This window comes from Eupeodes corollae, chromosome 3 (genome assembly GCF_945859685.1).
Source record: "Eupeodes corollae chromosome 3, idEupCoro1.1, whole genome shotgun sequence".
In the NCBI taxonomy this organism is placed as follows: Eukaryota; Metazoa; Arthropoda; class Insecta; order Diptera; family Syrphidae; genus Eupeodes; species Eupeodes corollae.
In genome coordinates, this window is record NC_079149.1 from 41,210,893 (window position 1) to 41,235,573 (window position 24,681).

Below are 24,681 nucleotides of genomic sequence, written 5' to 3' on the forward strand. Positions count from 1 at the left end.
TTAATACAATTTGTATTGATCAGTCCCTTATATTTTACTCGTCTTTTACTTCACGGTGTAAAAAGGACGTTGTGAGACAAATTTTATATTTTACTATTAAATTCCAATCCAGACGTAAGCGTTATCAGATGTTCATTGCAAATCTTTTTGCTATGAATTTAGTTTTGTTACGTTTCAAAGAAGCAGGCTGCGCATGATACTATCTATACAAAAGAACTTTAACATCCGAAACATTTGCACGCTGCTATATAAAGATCAGAAATTATCTTCCCGATGCATTTGATGTCAAAAAAGGTTTTAGAGAAGGCAACGCTCTTTCATGTGACTTCTTCAATATCGCTCTGAAAATAATTGTTCAAAACTTAATCGCCAATAATAGAAGCAAAATCTTCCAATTACTCGGATACGACGATGATATTGACATAATTGGAAGATCGAAGTGTATTTTCAGTGGCGCGTTTTTGAGCACTGCAACGAAAGCAGAAAAGATTGGTTTATTGGTTAATAAGGACAGGACCAAGTATGTGCTGTCATTAAAAAAGGAAATTGAACGACGAACATCTTGGACAAACCATCACCATGGACATTGGACAGCTATAACTTTGAGGTAGTTAAGGACTACCTAGGCACCACTATAAGTTCTGACAATGACACCAGTGCTGAAATCAAAGAGAGAAAAAGAGGCTGGGATACGACCCACACTGATAACTTTTCAACCCGTCCGTGGATTTGTCTTGCTTAAAAGTTTCTAGGTTTTCGTTTCGGTTTAAAAAGTTGTCAGTTGAATTATTTTTAAAAATTTTCATATTAAGAAATAGTTTAGTTTGAAAATCTAGATTTGTTAAACGAATTTTTAGTCGAAAACAAATGTTTAAAAATTTTAAAAGCATTTCTTAAATTTTTACGAATTGGACGAATGAAATTAATTTGAGAGATATCAAGAATCGAACATCAATATTTACCAAATTTGCGTACTATTTTTTGTAAATTTATTTTTTTTATGAAAAAAGGACTGTTTGATTTTAATAAAAAAAAACAGCTGAATATCGAAAACAATATTTTCTGTGAAATGAAAAAAGTTTGAAGACAATTTCTTTTTTTAATTTTTGAAAAGCTATTTGAGTCGAAAGTAAATTTTAATTTAATTTTTGTAAAAAAACTGTCAATTAGATTTTTCTAAAAATTTTACTGAATGTTGACAACAATATTTAAAAAAAAAATAAAAGTAGTTTTAAGCCAATACCTCAAAGTTTTAAAAAGATATTTCAGTCCAAAATCAATTTTTAATAACTTTTATTAATTGTTTTTAGGTCTTTATTTTTTGTAAGAAAAACTGTCAATTCGATTTTTCACAAAATGTTTCCAAATGTTGAAAACAATATTTCTTAGAAGTTAAATTTAATTGGAAGCCATAACCTTACATTTTTGAAAAGATTTTTGAGTCAAAAACCAACTTTACTAACTTTTGTTAAATTTTCTTTTAAGATTTTGTTTTTTGTAAAAAAAACTGTCAATTCGATTTTTCTCAAAATTTTACTGAAAGTTAAAAAAATATTTTTTATAAGATAAAGTTTGAAGCCATTATCTGAAGTTTTAAAAAAGATATTTGAGTCGAAATATTCTTATCAACTTTGAGTAATGTTTTTTTTTAAGGTTTTTTTATTTTTGTATACAAAAAACTGTTAATTTGATTTTTCTCAACATTTTACCCGATGTTTAAAACGTTATTTGGTGACACATTTTTTTTAGTATTTTTGATTTATAAGAAAGCTCGTAATTGGATTTTTTTTTTAATATACTGGGTTGGTATCACGTTATAATTTATAGTATAAAATTTAATTCAAGTCTCTAGCGTCCCTGGTCCGTGAGATATTTAGGGTTAACCTAAATTTTTACCTTTTTTTTAAACTGCTATGGTAAAAAAACAACCAAGTAATTTTCTTGAGATCTCTTTCTGCATTATTATTTGCATAACAGCATTTTTTCTAAGTCGCTATCTCTTCTGATTCCTGAGCTATGCACGATGAAAAAAACGTCACGGCCACGAACGTATGGACGAACGAACGTACGTATATACGCACGCACCGACATCTTCCTTAAAATCATTTATTTCGGCTCTAGAGACCTTGAAACGCCGAGAAATGTCAAAATTTTCAATTCGGCAAATCGGGCCGATTACAATAACTTCCACTAGAGATATTGACTTTAAAATAGTTTTTTTTTGACTGATAATAATATTGAAATTCACAAAAAGAACTTTTTTAAAAAATCAATTCTTGTTTTATTTTATAAAAGAAATAAAAACGTTATTTCAACTTAAATATAACCACGAACAAAAAATAGAGGGTTTCTAATAAAAGATTTTATTTGAGAACTTATTAAATGTTTATTTCATAGTAAAAATGAAAGATATGCTATTAACAATGAAAAATAATCAGCCCAATGGCAGCCATGGCTACGGTTACAAAACCGTATTCTCTTCACACTATTTTACATCACTTATTTGCACATTTGTGGCTATATGAAAAAAGCCTAAATGTGTAAAATAGTAAGATCTTGTTGTTGTTTTCCCTCTTCGGTAAAACAACATTGCTATTCACGATTTTTCTAGTCAATTGCAATAATTCTACTGAAACCTCTTTTTTCTTCAAAATGAAACCTTTTTTTGGAAAATCCATAACCCTTCAGACATGAGTCCCTTAATAACAAACACAAATAGTGCTTTGAAGTACAGTGGAATTCTTAAGCTTTGGAAATTGACAAAGAAGGATATTACATTATTCTACACCAATTTAATTAACACTTCTCCTTTATTCACTTCTTCTAGCTGAACTCATAATCTTTAACTATTCTTGTGATAATTTTTTTAAATCTGCGTCTTTCAGTTTTATTACTTTGTCGACCTTGCTATTTAACTTTGGCCTTGAACTTAAATTTGCGTGTAATATTATATTATCTCTCTCTCTCTCTCCCTTTCTCTTTTCTATCCATATTATTTTCTAAAGTATTTCTTACATCAGCAAACGGGTACCTATCGCATAGCAAAACCACTTAAAGGGAATGTAGGTATCCTCTTTTACTATCCTGGCGAATATGACATCTTTTTAAATAACCCTCTATAATACTCATTGGTATAACCGCATCATCAGCTTATGTAAACTATACATATACGAGTAGTAAAGCGAATTCCTTAAACAAGTTGAATTGAAGTTAAAAAGCCAACATGGAACTTACTTATGCACGAAAGCTATTAAATCGGCTGCACGACCGGATCCATCGCATACCACAACCGGAACAGGCGGTGTATCTGTCACGTATTCGAGGACTGCACGTATCGTATTCGTTCCACCCTCGATGACAAGGCAGACCACTGGTGTGCTGGAATGTGTAACTGTAAGAGAAAAATTTAAATATAGTATATAAATATTTTGTTCTTCTCATATACGACAAATATCCACTCCACATACATATATAGAAAGTATAGACATTTATAGTCAAATAACAGAAATAGTAAGTTAGGAACGGGTAGGAAGGTTTAAAGGAATCCAGGATGTGTATGGGACGAGTTCTTTTTTCCATATATTTTCTACACTGGAATGCGAAGCGTAAAATGAGGACGATACCATTAAAAACAACGATGAGGATACAAATTGTTGGTCCGGTGTCAACTGTTTGTTCTAATTAGCCACTTAAATATAGTATAACAACGATAGAACATGTGTACCTACTACGTGTGTCCTGTCTCGTGTATGGAGTGTCCTCTTTCAGCTAAATAGGTTTGAGCTTTATTGTGTGTTAAAAATGTCTACACTCAACGAAAATTTGTTCAAAAATATGAGATATGTGTTTAACTGTTAGAAGTCCTAACATATTTCAATATTTGTAATCTTTCATATTGGGCTGTCTATATTTCGAAGGACACAATTATTGTATTTTAAGTTGTCTTAAAAATATAATAATTATAACCTCAGGCTGAGTTTACAATTCTTTTGTGCAGTTAAATTCTAGTGTATAAAAGAAAAGTGTGTGCTTATAATTACCCATAAATGTCAAGCCATAAAAAGATTTGTTTCGTTACCTAATATATTAACACTCTAATAACAGATTTTAATTTTAATATGTTTTCACGAAATACTTAAAAATATTCTAAAAACACTAACATATTCTTATTTTTCCACGATAGAAAAATAAGAATTACAATTCAAATTCAGCAGCAATTCTAGATAGACTTTTTACATAACTTAAAAAATGTATAAAATAGCTGCTGGACTCAATAACCTTCATTTTGCTTTCAAATAAATGGACAGTTTTAGTCCCTTCCACTAAATAAACGGATAGGCCATCAGTTTATGAGATTTAGAACAATAATTTTCATATATTGTCTAGGGCCGGCCACAAGACTTGTGACAGTCTCTCCTCGTTCTTATCATGAACGAGGCATTTCAGCTTTATCTCGGTATAGTCTTGGTAGGCTCCCTGAAATTACGCCATAGAAAATTACGCCAAAAACTGTTTTGGAAAAAAAGCCCAAACAATTTTGGCGTAAAAAAATAGGAAAAAGCGCCCAAAAACAAAAAGGAAAATACGCCAAAAAGTGTGGAAATTACGCCAAACTTTTGGAAAAAGAGCCAAAATACTAAAATGGAAAAAACGCCAAAAAAATAAGAACTTTTTGGTGTAATTTTCAATTAGTATTGGAAATTAAGCCTTTAAAGAATGAACAGAGCCTTCTCTGGCTTAATTTCCAAAATTAATTTGGAATTAAAGCCCAAAAAGTCTATAAAAGAATCTGAACGTACGACGTAACATGGAGCGGCGCGGTGCAACCCGCGTGGCGCGGCGTCGCGCTGCAACGGCGAACGGCGTACGCGCTGCCTCCCCCGCCGTTGATTGTATCATAGGTATTTGTGCATTTGTTTTGTAGAACACATTTTCTTATAACTTTGTTTATTTCAATTTGTCAATTTTTGTATAGGTATTAAATGTAAACCTGAAGGACATCTGCCACATTTTCCCGACAACACGGACATTGGTCAATGAAGTTCTTTGCTTTTACACACAATCCATCACTTTTTACTTTCATTTTAGCACCACAATTGTTAATATAACAAATGTAAAGAACATCTTTTTTATACACACATTTTTTTTTTGTGTATTTGTTTTTGTTCTGTTACGTACAAAAGTTTGCTATTTTTTTGTTTACCACTTATAATTTCATAATCAAAACTTTCCATTTTGTCCATCGCTTCATCAAAATGCTCTTCTACTAACGGTATGGAAACAACAAACTATCAATCACTACTGATCACGTTAAAAAATTTAACAAAATATGCTCTTCAAAATTCGTGAAAAACATGTAAAATACTGTTATTTGCCTTTATATAATTTTGTATACCATATGAATACATTCGACAAACATGTACTTTTTTGTTTTTGATTTGGAAGAATAAACGGTTAATTTTCTGGCTTTTTATCCTTATTTGATTAGGAAAAAAAGCCAAAAAGTTTGTTTTGTGGCGTTTTTTGCTTTAAGATTTGGAAAAAAACTAAAAAGTTTATTTTTGGTCGTTTGTTCCTTTTTTGTTTGGAAAAAAAGTCCAAAAGCAAATTTTTGGCGTTTTTTCCAAACAAAAATTGTTTGGCCTTTTTTCATGATTCTAAAAGGAAAAAACGCCAAGAAATTTTCGGAAAAAAAAGCCAAATAATCCGGAATTAACACCAAACTCTTTGGGTTCTTTTTCCTAGGAAAAAAAGCCAAAAAATTGTATGGAGAATTTTTGGCGTTTTTTCCATTTTATTTTTTTGGCGTAATTTCCTATGGCGTAATTTCAGGGAGCCGTCTTGGTATCGTGCAACTGATATCATTCTCGTCTCGTGTGTTTTTGTTTCGTCTATTTTGTTAAAGGATTTGAATTTCGAGGTTGAATGACAATAGTTTGAACGAATGTATGATAACGATACAAATATGTAAGAAAATTAATATTTGAACTAGATTTTTTAGTAATAAAGCTTGCAAGCTACATAAGTAGCTTATTTAAAGTTAACATTTTATAACTTGGAATACAAAACGAAAATGAACAACAAAAAATTTTTTGAAATATACATAATTTCTTCATTTCAAACTATCTAGAAGTTAAATAACATCTTGGAGTAAGACTTTGAAAACTTTTGTTTTTACCAGGAACATTTTCTTACATCAATGAAATTTAAGAACGCATTTTCTAATATTCAAACGTAAAATCTAAAATAATAATTATTAAGAATAAATAAAATTTTTTTTGTGTGCTAAGAAGACACTAAAACACAAATGAGACTGACAAAAGACGTTTTATGAAAGTTGTTGAATTAGGTTTAGGGCTCCAAACAATAAAAAAAATGCAATTTTCAGCTTACTATCTTTCATTTTGTATTTTCTAACCTACAAGTATTGTTGTAGATCGCTATTAGACAATTTTCAACAAATTTTGAATATTTGTAGTTTTGATGTTTTTCCGAAAGAAGCATCATAAAGAATCTGCCAGAATATTAAGCATATTTGAAGTTTTTAAGCAAACAGTTTTAGCCGTAGCGTACTTCCTTGTAGTGTTCCATTTTATAAGATCATTATGAATTTTGAGGTAATGAGTTTTTGAACCTCATTTGTCATTACAAAATTCAAACGAAAAACGGTTATTCTGTTAAATTTGTAACTTTTTACTACTACTTTTTAAGGATAAAAAATGAACTTTCAAATCATCATATAAGGAACAACATAAAGGCAACGTTTTGATAGATCAATCCAATCATTAAATTGATAATTTGATGGAGTATCAAATAAATTTAATGAGAAGAAATCTTATACCTCAGCAAAACATCACAACAAAACAGGGGTGTCATTCCGTAATTTCCGAAACGATAATCGTCAAAATGATTATCATTAACGATATCGTCAATAATTTGGTTCACGTAACTTTATCACTATCGTCTCGTTCAATCGTTTTCAGTAAAAGTTCGTTGAGTATATTTCAAATGTCAAAATGAACTCAACGAAAGATAATGCTTGTTCAATATCTTAAAAATGTTATTAAACTTGGTTTTTCTCTATGGGGAATTTTGAAAATTTGCAAAAAACGTATTGTTAATAAACATACCAATTATTTTGTGATGTTTGTTGTTATTGTCACTTTTTGTGTTTTCATTTATTGCCGCCGAAGAAAAAACAATAATATGAAAATGTTTGTTCAATGTCTTATATTTTTGTAAATCAGCTGCAGTAATAAACCCAATTTGGTCAAAGGGAAGGAAGTGAAGACTTCATTTTATCCACAGGGAACATAACTTGGCTTCAAAAATATTTAATGTTTCCAAAACTTATTTGGATTAGTGCTTAGTGCTTTGTACAAAAATCGTTGCCTGTCGAATATACCAATGTTCCTGCGCCCCAAAGTTTCAATAGTTACAATAAATTTTAATATTGAATGTATATATGTCCATTATGTATGTAGAACGACAACCGTCTGCCAAATTTATTGTTTATAATATCATTATAAAGTCCTCTTTTGCAATTCCAAAACTACAAGTGTTTTATTTATTTAACAACAATTAAGAGAGATTACTAATGTTTTGTATATACAAAAATGCGTAACCGAATTCATTGTATTTTTTTAAATTTTTATTTTCATTTGTAACAAAACTAAACTATACCGGAAATTTTTGGCTTCAATTTCCTTAGTTGTCAATGGAAATTAATAGCAGACGATACCTACTTAGCTATCGTGTAAACGCTATCGTTTTGACGATATCACTTTGACGATTATCGTCTTACGTGAAGTGAGACTATCGTCGAAACGATATCGTCGAACGATTATCGTTTTACGGAATGACCCCCCAGGACAACATTGCCATACTTTTTTTTAGTGTATCAAGAGTATCAATATAATGAGGTGAATAGTTATTTATTGTTGTTCATAATTAAATCGTGTTTTTAAACCTTTTTTTTTGGTTCAATAACAAATTTAATTTAGCAATTTCATGAACAATCAGTTACCTACTATGCTTCATGGTAATTGGATAATTTGTTGTCACAGGTCAGTAAAATTTATTGAAACTTAAAATTTAAATAAATTTAACAAATTCTTTTGGAAATTGAATTAAATATCAAGTTTTGGAAACATGTAACCGCAAAATAATTTATTGATTTTTTTTTAACTGGAGGAATATATAAGAAAAGAAATAAAATTAAGTTAAATGTACGAATATACATTGAAATAATTCTAATTATTGAGGAAAATGGTTTAAAAACAAAATTACAAAAAGAGGCTGGAATGCGACCCACACTGATAAATACGCATCCCGTTATGGCTTGTTTGGTTGCAAAAATCATATCTCCTAAACGAATAAAGACATTGCTTTTATTTTGAACGAAATTTCCAAGCGTATAAAAATTGTGACTTTCAAAAAAAACTGTGTTTCAGAAATTTGTGCTAAAAGAAGACGTTTTATCAAGGGTGATAAACATAACGGTATTTTAATAATCAATCGTCATAATCAATTTTTTAAGTAATCTGAATAAATTGAAATAGTAGAGCAAAAAGAAGAAGAACCACTTCGAGTGAAACAGTAGGAAAAAGTATTCTTTTTCTTAAACTTTAAAGCATTTTTTTTAATTTTCCATTATTCAAGAGTTCATAATGTGTTTTGGTGATATATTACAAGTCAAACAGCGGAAAAATAAATAAGGACAAAACAAATTAATGCATAAACAATACATTTCTTGAAAACTATCATCTAAGTCCGGGGAAATGTGTAATAAACTCATCATTTCTGGAAAGTATCGTTCTGCTTCTTTTTCGCAACTGTTATCATATTGTAGGGTGGAAATACATCGATGTTGTGGTGTCTTAACCAAGTTCGCAAGATTTTTTTTTTCTTTTGAGAGTCCAAAATCAATAAACAATGCGTTCTCATTGCTGTATTTTATGGGATTGTGTCCGGGGTGTGAATGCTTTCCTTGACTCTTTTGACACGAACTGGACTTGCAGAAGATATTGCCTGAATTATATCACTCATCTCCTTTCCATGGTCCTTATTCTATCTTACAATCAAAGCTTTAGGGAGATGTTCTGTACATATCTCCTTTGTAACTTTGATTAATTTTTGTTTTTTTTTTTTTATTTTTAAATGTCGCGCACTCATTGACACTTATTCTGTTTATCCTGGATTTGATATTCATAGATAAGGAAAGCCATTCTGCATTCTTTTTAAAGTTATTTCTCGGTCTTTTGGCTGCTTTCCATTTTCTATCAAGGTGGTAATAAAATTGTTTTAATATCTGTTTAATTGCCAAGATATTTGCATCTGGTAGTTGATATTCACTTTATACGGCAGATATAAACTCATAACAAATTCTAGAATCGACAAAAAGTTCAAACAAATCCTAATTCGGAATATGCATTTTAATTTTTGTTTGAAAAATAAAATCAACTGCTCGAACACTCGTTTAAATTCTAAAAGAATATTTTAATGTTTCATCTTTTGATACCTGAGAGTAAGTACTTGCACTCAAGACTCTTCTAATCCTTATATTGATTATACTAAAAGACACCCTTATAAAACTACCTGTCTGTCTACCTTTATACTAACATGTTCCAAAACTGTCTTATCCTTAAATCTTATCATAATATAATCGTACCTAAAAACAAATGCATTATTTAAAATTTTCTTACACGATTCAAAAAATTAGTTCTTAAACTCTTGAAAATCTTAGGTAATAAACATACAACAAAAATTATTTACCTTTTTTAAATAAAATCCACCACACACAAAACAAAAAAATCGTACTTCAAAAGAATTTCAATCAGTTCAAATCTCCCTCGATCAGTTGATCTTTTGGATTTATGTTAAGAAATATATAAGGATTCTGAATCAGTTAAGATCTTAGCACCACTAGTCGAATCTTTTTCTCTATACAATTTGAAGTCGAAAAAGTGTGCAAAAATAAGTGTTTCCGAAAACATTAAATGAAACAATTACAAATTATTTTGTTTTTTAACTATCGATCTAAATTATGGCAAAGCATATTGTAAAAACAAAAACAAAAGGCCTTTTTTCAAGTTTTTACAATCAAAGTTAAGAAACAAATAAAAAAAAATTGAATAATTTTATTCGAGGTTTAAATATTTGTGAATCCAGTGAACTGAAAATTTTGCAAAATATTTCGAGCAGTTTTGCATAAACAGGCCACTGCGCGTTTTTCGATTGCCCTGCTTTAAACTTTGACTAAAATTTCATACCAACTTAAATAATAGTTAATTAATAATAAAATAATTTGAAGTCAATATTTTCGTTTGTTCTCCTAATAATTGAGTTGAAAACCATTTTCTTATCAGTTTTTGGTTTTGAAATTTTTCGTGTTTTTTACACAAAAAATAAACTTAAAATGGATAACAATATTTTGCATGTGATGAAACAGTTTGATTTAAGAATCTGTTTTTTTTTTTAACAAGATTTGTAGTCCGAAACCAATTCTTACCAATTTAAGTAGGATTTCTTGAAAGTTTTTATTTTTTATGTAAACAAAAATATAGATTCGATTTTTCTAAGAAAATTTAGCATAGAATGAAATAATTTTGAAGTAATATTTAGGTATTCGCGAGATATCGAACATCAAGCATTAATTTTTTGCCAACTTTGTGCACTATTTTACAGTTTTTGCTTATAATATAATCGAGGTGACAATTATCTTTTTTTTTTCAGTTTTTTTGATTCATTAAAAATCATTTGTTGATTTTGTTTCAAAATTGCAGTAGTTTGATATCAAGTCACAATATTAATTTGAATTCAAGTGACTAACGTTAACGGTTCGTGAAATATATTGAGTTAACCAAAATTTTAACTATTTTTAAAATTTCCTTGGTAAGCAAAAAATATCATCTCTTTTTTGAGGGCCTTGCCTGCATTTTTTTGCATTATTACATTATATAAAATGTATTTAAAGTCGATTTCTCTACTGATTCTTAGACGAGGAAAAAAGCTTCCCAAACGTACGGACAATTGAATAATTTTGTGAAAAAAAGTCGAAAATATTCTGGTCAGCTAAGCCCAGTATTTTTTGTCAGTATTGAAACACTTAGACTTTATAAACATTACAAAAAATTATATTATTTAATTTTTTGTGTTTCGTTAAGTTTTTTAATATTTAGGTCTTTCAAGACCAAAACCATCAGTTTTAAAGTTTTCTTACTTCTCTAAAATCAAGTTTTCAAAAAAGAGTTTTCCAATTCATGATGAGCATCAAGAGCAATGAATAAGAAAAATATAAAATATTTATATTTCGTACATTCGCCGCTTGTTTGTGAAAGTTAAGAATGCACTTTAATATTATTCAGTATGTTTAGTACCTGTTAATTTTTGCGTCATATAAACTTTAGTTAGCTGAAGCATAAACCAATATTTTTTTAAATTGCGTTGCTGTAGCTTAAAGTATTTGTTTTTTTAAACTATATTTGTGTGAAGAGTCCTTTTAGTTTTTACGAGTATTTGAATCTTTAAATGTATTGCAGTTGAATGTATGTTCTGTTGAAAAGTAAAATTGTATTGTTAGGCCTATTATTAAAATATGATTTTAAAACAAACCAAAAAATGTGTATAAAGGACAATGACAACAATATAACAATAAACAAACAAAAAACTTATGATCTGTACATATGTTGAGTAATAAGTTTTTAAAACTGATTGTATATTATAATTGAGTTTATTCTTGTGTATAAAATATTTTTTATTTATGATAGTTTTTTTGTTGTTGTTGTTTTTTGCCAGGATATACAATGGTTCAAATTTGATTTGAAATTTTAATTGGGTTTTTGAGAATATACAAAACCAAAATACACAAAAACTCTTCGTATTTCATTTCAGGTGTCCTTAATTGAAGCAAAATAAAATAATTTGAATTTATATATGTATGAAATATATCTATTCACAAATTCAACATAAAACCTTACTATACAACAACATTCAACAGAATTTCAAATAAAATTACTCTTATTTTGTCATATTTATTTTATGGTGTTTTGATTTTCAATATAAAGTTACGTGAGTTTAAATAATTGTGAACTAATGAACACACGCAAATATTTAGTTTACCTAAGCGAAATCAGTGTTCTGTGTAATAAACCAAAATCACTAGTAAATTATTAGATTTAGTGGATTTTCAAGAATAAGCAAATATTTCAATTATGTTAATTTGATACACAAATTTGAAAAAAAGTTGTGAACCTTCAATTAACTTATTTTACTTCACAATGTGTGGGTGAGTAATAAACTTTTTTAAGGTCCTTTTTTTTAGAATATTCTTGCTATGGATGTCTGATGGATGTTGGAAAACGTGATTTAATAAAAAAAAAGTAAACAGGACATAACTCCCTGTTAAACAAAAGATATGTTTGGATTGTAATCGAATATTTTAGATATTAATGAACATCAATAATTAACCCACTACTCACTACTGCCTTTTGCGAAGAATTGAAATAAGTATGATTCTCGTCATTAAAGGTGCTTTCTAAAATAAGCCATTCGCATCCGGCTTAAAACTCTACTTCCCTTTCCCTTTCATCTCTGAGAAAATTACTCGCACACAGGAATGGTTAAAAGGTCCTAGTTCTTAACGAACTGTTAAAAATATTAAAATTAGGTAGGGCAACCGTCCGTTGAAAACTAGGGTCTAGTGACTTACAACTCTCAACCACTCCTGTGTGGGGGTAATGTTGTCACGAATGCAACGAACTGCTACGTCACCTAATTTAAGGAAATGACACCGATTAATAGAAATGCTGTTCTATCCCGTTTTGATCATTGATTTGGTGAACGGTTAAATTTGGACTCATTGCTACAAGAAACATTTTTCCAAAATAGTAGAGATTTTGTTCAATATTTCTAGAGAATTGAGGTATACCGTATATAACTAAGGGCGTGTGTTTACAGCATTGAAGTTGGTCACCAATCAAATTTTTGTCAATATTTAAAATTGCGCTGTTTGAAAACTCTTACTTTTTTATTAAATCTTATTTTTCACTTTATAAACAAATGTAAGAATATGTTCCAATTCAAACTAAACATAGTGTTATTAAAAACACAACTTTTATGTGTTAATTATCAGTCCAACATTAGGTGCATTCAATTCTTATTTTTTGACCAAATTTAATTTTTTACAGGAATATCTGTAATTTGGATTTAGTTGAGACTATGAAATTAAAAAATATATTTTAAAATATTGGCTAAAACGCTCTTCAAAGTCCAGAAAACGGGAAAAGAAAATTACAAATTAATTTTGCATTAATTACACTGTTGTTTTTGAAGAGCTTTCAATTGTAAAAAGTTAGGTTCCTTCAGAAAAAATTGTTGAATGGAAGGAAATCTGTGCTATTTTTATGTTTGCTTTGTTTATTATCGATGAAAGTTCCTTTTTTGTTTATTTTATAAATATACATAATTATACTATATTTGCTATTAATATTATATTATATTTATTTACTATCACTCAATGAAATAAAAAAAAATCTTGAAAACTGGTCAATAATTTTTTATTTTTTGTGAACTGTTCATTATTTTGTCTAAGAAAATATGGTCACCGTAAGTATAAAGGGATTTCTGTCTGTTTTTTTCAGTTTTTTCTTGCTTTGTTTGTGTAAATTTGTCAATAATTTTTATTTACATTGAATAAAATTATTAAACATTCATTTCTATAGGGTCTGTAAAATAACTTTGTTTTGAAATCTAATGCTATGAAAACATCCAGTGTAGCTTCGACTGTTGAAATAAAATGTTTCCAATATCCTCCTTATCCTTTTGTGAACAAAAACTAGTTCAACGCCCAATAACAATAGCAATAGACTGTAACGGCCACTCCTTTCTCATTTTGGAATAAAAATGGCCCAATAATACTTCCCTGCTCTGCTTTTTTTTATTGTATAGGCTTTTCAATGTATGCGTCCTTGCTTTCTGTGTCCAAAAGGTTTAAGATCAAAATGAGGTTCATCTAAAAAGATGATTTTTTTTGTCAAAATCGGAATTTTCTCTAAGCGTTGTTCCCAACGTTGTTCAAGCGTATACACAACAATGTTCGTTCAGCAGAAGGATTAAACTAATTATTTGTCAAATCAGACATGATCCAAGTTTTACCATTCACAAAATAAGCACTAATTAAAAAAAAACTTAGATGGCGGACCCTATGTATAAAACACCTCCATTATGTTAATTTTTTAAAGTGTCAAAATGTCTAGTTTGTATCAAAACTGTTACACACAATTTTCTAATTTTTATAAAAAAGTCTTTGTTATTGGGATTTTTTTTCAGTCCACATATTAATTAAATTTGTCTTCAAAATTGTACTAAAAACGAATATTTAAAAACACCATTTCTTTTAAGTTTTTTATTCTACTCATGCTAACTTTGAATAAATAAACTAGATGGAGTTCCAAAATTACGTTCTCATATTTGTTGGTATAAAATAAAATTTTTAAAATACCTTATGCATATGCACCAGAGCTAGCCATTCATTTTATATTTTATAACCTGTGAACTTTTCTTTCTGGCTGAGCTCAGCTCTCCCAAGCGATACAAATATGCTGACTACCCCCATTTTATACGAGTAACTCTATTATTCATTTATTCTCTGCCAACTCTCATCTTCACCCCATTTTTTAAGCGATTTTTTTTTTTTTGGGATAGGATAACTTATCGCATCGAGTTATTATGAACTCTCTTATGTACAGGTTCTACTTTTTATCCTTGATTATATAGTTTTTTTCTCAGTTTGATGCTTTCACGTCAAGATAAAAAAAACAGTTTCATAAATAAAACTGTACTTGTGTTTTCACTTTATATAAAATCTTTCCAAGCTGAAACCAAACTTCTTAAGTTTGAAGAGGAAAGAACTCCTCTCACACTCCATAACCATTGAATGGTCCAATAAAATGGACATTTTCAAGAAAACAAAAAAAAGTAGTCTTTTAAATAAAAATCAAAAATTACTTTTCAAAAAAAAAATATATTGGAAAAAGTTTGAAACCCTCCCCAATGTTCTCTTTCTTTTGAGTAGATAGGTTTACTCTGCCACCATATAGACGAATATAGACGAACTCGTCCCACTTAAACATAAAAGTAAGCAACAACAAAAAGAAATAAAAATAAAAACAAAAACAAAAACAAAATACTCCCAATTACTTACAAGGATGAAGTTTCAGATTCGAAATGAATTTTTCCAGTTTCCTTCGAAGGATCAACTCCGCACCGTACTTGGCTTGAGTGCCGTTATCGACGAGCAGGAAGTATGCATGACGATTGTTCAGAACAGCCAATCTCGATCTGGATATATCGAATAACGAGGTAAGAATAATGAAAAAGAAGAAAAAAAGTTGTATATAGAATAGGTTTCATATATATAAGGACTCGTGTTATGATAACAGGAAGTATACTGTAGCAAGTCTCATACAGGATAAAGAATAAGATTCTAAGTATTTTTGTATTCATTTATTTGCTTTAAGTTATTCTTACCTTGGTGAACTTATGCTGTGACAAGGGACCTCACGGTTGTGTCCCAGAAGCTCGTGATTTCTCTCCACAATGCCCCAGGGTGCAATACCTATGCTAACAACCCGTCCAGTTCGTTGTTGTCCCTCGAGCAGCAATGCGTCGCCAACTTGTTTTGTGACGCCTAAAAAGAAAAAGAAAAATTACACAGATATAAAGTGATGCTACGTTAATCCTTGCAAAATCTCAGCTTCCGACCCAAGTCGAGTAGTCGGTAGTCAGTATCCCTCTCCCCACTACTCAACAGGACTTAAAACTGCGAGAATGACGACCTAAGGGATTTTCTCTTTTTTTTTTCCTTTTTGTGGGTGTCTGTTAAAGTGTGATCGTTTCTTTTGAAGTACTATATACATACTTTAGGAAGTGTCCTGCATGATTATGGTCATGTCACGTTGTTGCTAAGCACCTACGTGACATGCTTTCGCTTGACCAATTGTATTATGTGTTAGCTGCAGGAACAATGTCCAACAGTGGGTGGAATAGCTTAGATTCCTTTGGTGTGGAATTAAGGAAAACTTCCTACGTACGAGTATATGTAGAAAATTGGAATGCAGTAGTAGGAGTAATATAGGTACTAGAGGTAATGATGATGACTTGGTAAAATAGATATAATTTACGGTAATGTGCGAAAGTAACAAATAACACAAAAGTTATATTTGATGTTATGAAAAGATAACTATGTTTCTTTTTTTTTTCATTTGTTAATAACATAAAGTGAATGAGGTTCTTAAGTTTTTGATTAAGTACATTAAATAATAGATTAACTAAGTTAGAGTTGCTTCAAATAACTTATTTTCCTTAACTAACTATTTTGTACGGTAAGTTTTAAGCTTTCAAGTGACCGACATACGATCTTTCAATAATTTGCAGTTTTAACTTACTACGAGTAAGTTCAATAATTAACATGAGGTACATGAACATTATAAACTAAAAATTTTAATCCTTTTTTTTATTTCTCATAAATGATTTTTCTCATTAAAATAATTACTTTCTTATTTTTTTAGATAAATTAAATAAATAAGTAGCCATGTTAAAAATGTTATTTATTATAACATTTTATTTAAAAGTGTAAAAAGTTCATATTATTTCAATATTTTTTTAAATTTTATTTACATCTTTGCAAATTATGTTTCAAAAAACGCAAATTTGCAAACAGTAAATTATTGATTTGAAAAAAATTTTCTTTTTGCAAAAAATATTTCATCAAACTAAAATATTATAACATAAAAACAATTTTTTTTTTAAATCTGTTGTAAAATTATTTATAAAAAAACTAGCAATCAATGCTTAATTGTACATAGCGTCACTGAATACCTTAAGTTTCGAAGCACCAACAAGCCTCGGATACGGACGGATTCACTGTTGACAACCCACGCAAACGAAATAAGGACAACGAACTTCGGGTATGTACGTGGAATATTAGGTCCCTTAACAGACCATGTGCAGCCGAACAATTAGCGGAGCGACATCTACTACGGCAACTGCTACCGAGAACAAAGACAGCGTATATTTGGGTGTGGATTTGTTGTTGGAACTAGGCTCAGGCAAAAAGTCTTGAGTTTCAACAGTGTGAGCGAGCGCATCACGACAATCCGCATCAAGGCTAAATTTGCCAACATAAGCCTAATATGCGCGCATGCCCCAACAGAGGAGAAAGATGAAGACACCAAAGACATATTCTTCGAGCTCTTGGACAAGACATATGAGCAGTGCCCTGGCTATGACATTAAAATTGTCTTAGGAGATTTTAATTCCAAGCTAGGAAGAGAAGACATCTTTGGTGGGATAATCGGGAGATACAGCCTGCACGACACTACCTCCGACAACGGATTCAGGCTGGTCGATTTCGCTGCGGGGCGAGACGTTCTGGTAGCAAGTACGCAGTTCACGCATCTTAATATCCACAATAGGACATGGAAATCTCCTGATCAATCAACCGTCAACCAGATTGATCACATTGCGATCGACACAAGACACTTCTCCAGTATCCAGGATATCCGAACATTCCGAGAGGCCAACATTGATTCGGACCACTACCTCGTTGTAGCCAAGGTACGGCTTCGGATATCTCGATCCAAGCCAAAACAAGGAAGTACTGTGAGAAGATTCGACGTTAGACGGCTACAATCGCAAGAGACTGCCATGTCCTTTTCCGATCGAGTCTCTAATAACCTCTTAAGGAGTCCTATGCTTCCTGCATTAAGCATTAAAAACCAGTGGCAACATTGCCTTGCAGCCATCAGAGATGCCGCCTCTGAAGTGCTAGGTTTCACATGACCACCACAGCGAAACCCCTGGTTTGACGACGAATGCCGGCAAGCACACGCAGCGAAACAAGAGGCATACAAAACGGCGCTGCACAAAAGGACTAGAGCTGCTCGCGAGCTCTACGAGCAGAAGAGGAGTGAGGAACACCGGCTTCTTAGATGGAAAAAAAGAGAGCGTGAGAAGCGAGCGATCGAGGAGATAGAGGGATGTCACAACAGGAATGAGGTTCGTAAATTTTACCAAAAGGTAAAAAAAACCTCCCAAGGTTACCAGCCACGAACCGAAGCCTGTAAAGACGATTAGGGGAACATCGTAGTAGAACAGCAGTCGATGCTGAGAATATGGAAAGATCACTTCTCCAAATTATATAACGGCGATGACGAACCGAATTCCGCTGTAGGGGAGATAGAACCACTCAACCTCGGCGAAGCAGATCAACAATTCCGCCTACCCGACCTTGACGAAGTGAAGATAGCTATATCAAAACTTAAGTCAAACAAAGCTGCGAGAGCTGACGGCATCGCTGCCGAACTATTCAAAGCAGCAGGCGATGACTTGGTACAGAGCATGCACCAACTCATCTGCAAAATATGGTCGGAAGAAAGCATGCCCGATGAGTGGAATCTCAGCATAATGTGACCGATACATAAGAAAGGAGACCCTCTAAACTGCGCCACTACAGAGGCATCAGTCTTCTTAACATTGCGTATAAGATCCTCTCTGCCGTATTATGTGAACGTCTGAAGCCATTCGTCAACAACCTGATTGGTCCTTATCAGTGTAGCTTCAGACCAGGAAAGTCCACTATCGATCAAATATTCACACTACGGCAGATCTTGGAAAAAACCCTGCAGCTTCAAATCGATACCCACCATCTCTTTATAGATTTTAAAGCCGCGTATGACAGCATCTTTAGGGAAGAGCTCTACCGAGCAATGTCTAGTTTTGGCATCCCTGTCAAACTTATCCGTTTGTGCAGAATGACGATGGAGAATGCACGCTGCTCTATCAAGGTCGGAAAAGATCTTAACGATGCATTTGATGTCAAAAAAGGTTTTAGACAAGGCGATGAACTGTCAAGCGACTTCTTCGACATCGTTCTGGAAAGAATTGTGCAAAACTCAACCGTCAACACAAGAGGCACAATCTTCCAAAGGTCGATCCAATTACTCGGATACGCAGATGATATTGACATAATTGGAAGATCAAAGCGTGATGTCAGTGGAGCGTTTTTGAGCATTGCGACGGAAGCGAAGAAGATGGGTTTAGTGGTCAATGGAGTGGAGAAGCTTGTTGGTTGAGGCCCAGGTCCGCCCCGGACTGTAGCGCCACCTTAAGTAAGTAAGTAAGTAAGTCACTGAATACTATAGTAAGATCGTTGCACCGTGTACAATTGAGATGCAATTAAACTATAACACTTAGGAATATAAATAATAGATAAAAGTCTGTTCTCAGACCTACCGAATTTATAGCAAAATTTAATTGTAATTGGTTAAGCTGTTTCGGAGGAGTATGGCAACGAACACTGTGACAGGAGCATTTTATATATTGGATAATCGTTTTGAAGAATATTTTGAAAACCAAGAAGTTATTAATAGTGACGAAAAGTAGTTAAGCATAGAATTAACTTTGATATCGTAAATGATTTTTCGATAAAAGAGAGTTTTCGATTAACGAAAATACAATCGAACTGTCTAAAATTGCAAATATACTAAAATTCAATTTTGCATCTATGTATAACAACCGTCAGAAGAATAGTTCATCGAGTGCCGAATATCGTTGATGAATTTCTCTCTAGCACCATTCGTTGGACACAAAATTGTTCAGACATATAGCCTCTACATTGTTTTCTTAAAGGGGATTTCCTTACGTAGCTGGATGTCTTGACGGTACCATTATAGGTATTGACTCACCAATTTTTTGCAATGCATTGTTTCAAAATACAAATTAATTGCAAAGTTTACAAAACACTTTTGCTTTTAACTTTTCAAATAAAGTCTGAAAATTGAAAAGTAAATTGTTCTTGCTTTTTGAATTTTGTGAAACAGTTTGCACTTTTACTTTGCACGATATTATTTGTTTGCAAATTGTTTTTGTGAAATTGGCCCTAGGTTGTAAATAATTGTAAAATTTTGGAATCAATATGAGGTGGTGTTGGAAAATCCCACAAATTGTCGAAAAACAGGTCCTTTAAATTTTAGAAATTCCGTTGTTGTCATGAGCAAGACTTCAACTATTCTAAGCTGTTGGTTTTCAAAATAATTTAAAAAAATTATGAATGCTTATAAGTGCTCTCCAGTAAGAAGTTCAATTTTAGTTTTATATAAAAACACATTTTGCGGAAAAATCAATGTTTTTTATTTTATTTTAAAGAGGAGAAGATCTGACCATAACAATAGAAAACGATAACAGACGAATTGACGTAAATAGCTATGTTAAAAAAACCATATCCGCTTCGCGAAATTTTCTAGGAAACTTTTCTTTAGTTAGCCCATTAACCGTAGTTCAACAATCATTTATGGGGTTTTGAAGCCCTAAATGCTGAAATTTTGCTTCACGTAGACTCTGAGGTAAAAATGGACTTTATTACTGAAGATAATTTTTCGGCAAAAATTCAGATCATTCGATAAATTTCAAAGATCAAACAGCTAAAGACACAAAGTTGTTGGTGATTGTAAGGCTTGGTTAACTGATTTTTATAAGAATTAAAACCTAAATTTTCATACAAAATATGGTGTTATGACCTTTGTAATTAAAAGATCGACAAAACTTGCTTTTCTTCAACGTTCAGCGCTATAGCAAAAATATTCTAAGTTGTTCTTGGCTGACAAACGTGTCGCAACCGCTTTCATATAATTTACAATCACTCAAGAGGTTACTACTACCCTAAACATGATCAAAGTTTGAAAACAGTACGAGCGTTAGAAAAGCAAGGAAGGATTTTAAAGGAGATACCTCTGTAAAAAACATTTTACATTCTTTATGTGCGGTTTAAAAAAGAATCTCTATGCTTGACATTGCGCCCGTCTGCTAATTGGACAAAACATTGCTTGATATCTGTTTTTTTTTAGATTCTATCCAAAAGACTTAAACTATTTTAGTTTTATTTGAGGTTTGAACCAACGAAGACTTTGCAAATCGATTAAACGGGGTTCCAAATTTTTTTAAACCGTCAAAAACATTCTAAGCAACTAGCAGCATGTTTGGCAATGTCGAGTTAGAAGTTGTGAATTAGTGTACATATAAGGTATTACCCACAAGAGATCGCTTATGAATATGAGGAAGACATTCGGAGCCAAAACGGAACCCTGGGGAGAACCAACATTTAATTTTTGAATTTTGAACTTTTCAGGCATCCAACAGAAATGGTATAAAATGGTTAGAAAGGTAGTTTCTAATCCTATGAAGCACGCATTTTAGATAAGAGAGCTTGGTGCCAAACTCTATAAAATGTTTTAGAAATATCGAGAGCAATAATTTTGCTTTCTCCAAAACGATGTAAAGAGTTGTTCAAGTGTTTGAAGGGTTAGGCGGGAGTCACATTGACTTCCGTGTAGATGTGGGGATGCTTGTCTACAATCTGGAAAGAAAAAGCACTTACTTGCACCTCCTCTCTTGAGCACATTAAAAAAATTAGTGCAGCTATGATAAATGAAACTGTTCAATGCATTTACATTATTGAAAAATGCACGGCTTAGAACTACACTGAGAAAATTATCAACTTGTGAGCGAACGCAAGAAGCTACGGTTTACTTCCTTCCTGGTACGAAAGATGGTAAACACAGGACTGTCGTTCTTCCCCTGGGTCAGGGGTTGACTTACTAATAAAAATTATACAAACCCAATAAGTATCAGTAAATATACAAATCGAATGACTAAGTGTTATAGATATTTAATATAAGTTTAAAAGTGGAATTAAAAATCAATGATGTACATTGTAGAATAAGCTCGGCGGATTGCATCCAACAATATGTCGGGCGACCACTTCTAGGGTTATCTTCCCTAGATGTCACTTCATCAAAGATAAATTAACATACCCCAGCACGGGATGTAACATATGTTAGAGAAACTCACTCGAAGCATTTCGCCAAAAAATTAGAGAGAGTAAATCTTTGCGTAAATCCTTCGGGTTAATTTCAAAAACTAAGCGGATATACAATGCGACGGACAGCAAGTATAAAAACTTGTAGTCAAATTAAGGTTCATAGCCAGGTGTTGATGCTTTAAGCAATTATTCTCTCTGTTCGAAGGATTCGGCCATGAAATCACTGGAAATCACGCTTTAGTTTGACTGGTACACTCAATATTTTCAATGCACTAGCGTATATACATATTTCCATTTTTATTAAAACGTTGTTTTACTTATTATTATGTACATTTTGGGACACTCTTTATATTCTTTTCATGATTAAAATGCATGATACCACAAATTTTAGCCCCTAACGTTTTATATAACGTAACCCTGACATTTAAAAAGTTCATTATTTTTTAATCAAAAATCTGTTGTAATCAAAAACTTTGACTTTTTGTTGTATGTATTTATTTGGGGATTAAACCTAAAATACTAAAATGCTATACCATCAAAAATCCACATCTTTATCCCTTTATCTTGAATTCAACATACAGTATTACCCACTTAAATGCAGTGCCGATTGCGTCGGAGTGTCGAATTTTTGAATCAATTATTCGCCTATTAACTTTGTCAAATTTATCAAAAGACGAAAAATGAAAAATTTTAAACTATAAATAACAAAAGGCAAATTATAGCCAGATGTCATTTGTTATGCATTAAGAAGTGATTATGAATTCAATGCTACATTTATTAAAATGTTCAAGAATTTGCTATTTTGAGCTGTTTATCTGTTTTCATAGTTTTGTTACTGCATTTTTAAAGATAATTTAAGTGAAAAACTAAATTAAATGAGTTCTAATAACTTTTTTATCAAATATTTTGCTTTTGCAGTTTAACATTAATATAAACAAATGTAAATAACCGGCTAACACTGTATGTAATCACATAAATTAAAAATGTAGTCCGGATGTAGTAAACCAATGGTCTTAAAATTAAATGAAAAAAATCAGTATAAAAAATCGTTCGTAATCGTTAAATGAACTCCCTTATTTAACCCTTAATTAACTTAATAATAGCGCACTTAAATTTCTAATATTCTATTAAGAATTATTTAATTGATGCATTACTTTTACTCTTTACTTAATATTTTAGTATTGTTATTATATTAAATTTTCCTTAAAAATAAAAGCAAATTTTAACTTGAACCATCATCAAAATCAACATCGTTTATATTATATTACTTGTGATTACCTGTATTTGTGCCTCCGGTAAAAATCCAGGCTCCTGTTGTTTTAGCTGCTTTCAATAAACCTTTTCTGATTTCCTGGATGATAATAAAGAATAAACGAAAACATAAATTTGATATGTCATTAAAAATGCTTAAACCAAAGTATTTTATTAAGTAGCTACTAAATCATATTTCACACAAAACAAGCTCTAGATAAGAACCCAGGACATGGCACACCCATGAATATTTTAAAGAGACCAACAACACATGCTTCTTCTTGATATCAAATTCATTCACCCCACAAACATAGCTTTTGAATTAAATTCTGGCAAAATCAAACATCCTTACAAACAAATTGAAATTGAAAAAAAATACAAACACACCCAGATAAGGCACGACATCCGATCGATTTCACTTGAAAATTGAAAATTGTTCCGGTTCTTCTTCTGGGTGTACAGGATTCGTTCTTGTTGGTATAGTTGCTCATCCCTTCATCTCCCCGGTGTCACAAAGACATCCGGAAACACACAACACTCAAAATAGATGATTAATTCACATCCTGGTACATTCATTCATACACTCACACATAACAAACTAGAACAATGCAATTTCAAAATTATGACATCTTCTACATCTTACCTTTTTCAGCTTCGGTTGCAGTTCGAAATTGGCCTTGCCGCCCTGAACAGTTATCAGTAACTTTGGCAGTTCTAGGTTCCATTCTTTGTTGAATAGTTGCACCAACAGTTCGGGTCTAGTGTCGAAGGATAGCCGGACATACTATATGCATATGCATCAACACCAAACAAGGACGATGACGATGGCAGGAGTTGGAGGTTGGTTAAAATATAAATGTTTACAAATTTATAGTCGAAATATTGTGTGTCAGACGTCAATTGGCGCTAACGTGAAAAGCGACAACTCTATTTTACTACCCACCCACCCACTATATTGTAGGTGGAGGTAGATTGACTCACCTGGGCCTTTGTGGGATGAGCACCACCTTGGAACTCGATTGTCCCATATGCGTCGGTGGGTTGGGCGCGGGTGTGTTTGTAAGGCAGCCATGAGTCACCGGGTGAACCGACTTCGATGCCTGGTATTACTTGATGTGTTGGGCGGGATTGTCCACAGCAGCATCTGGTGGTGTATAAAAACAAGCAAAAGGAAATAGATGAAAATAATGACGAGCGAGGACAAATTAAAAGGACTAAATTGTTCCTGCTGATTGATGTGGGATTGGGATTTGTGAAAAGTAGAGTAGGAGGTATGTCTGGTAAAATGTATTGTATTTGTATATGAACAAGGACCACAAGGATTCTCTTTTAACTCATAGCGATGCGGGTGGTCGAGAGCAACGGTTTTTGTATATCAAACTTTAAATGAGATATTTTTTTGAAGGCTATAATGTGATGGTTTTTTTTGGCATGGGTAGATTCAATTTTCTGGGAAAAAGTTTTTTATTTTTGTATGTTTTGTTTTATCTGATGGATTAATTAAGAACCATCATGTTATAGTTTTTGCAGTTGGATGAAAGGAAATTAAATTT

At 31.7% G+C, this 24,681-nt stretch overlaps 1 protein-coding gene across 15 annotated transcripts in view; it reads right to left on the minus strand.

Annotated features, from left to right (window-relative positions):
- The window catches only part of LOC129952541 (transient receptor potential cation channel trpm), a 329,137-nt gene that overhangs the window by 110,168 nt on the left and 194,288 nt on the right, over positions 1-24,681 (minus strand). For all 15 annotated transcript variants that reach the window (XM_056065169.1, XM_056065171.1, XM_056065174.1 and 12 more), the window contains 6 exons: positions 24,110-24,272; positions 23,772-23,912; positions 23,156-23,228; positions 15,529-15,688; positions 15,203-15,339; positions 3,235-3,391 (listed from right to left, as the gene is read on the minus strand). In XM_056065169.1, coding sequence (XP_055921144.1) covers positions 3,235-3,391; positions 15,203-15,339; positions 15,529-15,688; positions 23,156-23,228; positions 23,772-23,912; positions 24,110-24,272 — 831 coding nt within the window. The remainder of the gene's footprint in view (positions 1-3,234; positions 3,392-15,202; positions 15,340-15,528; positions 15,689-23,155; positions 23,229-23,771; positions 23,913-24,109; positions 24,273-24,681) is intronic.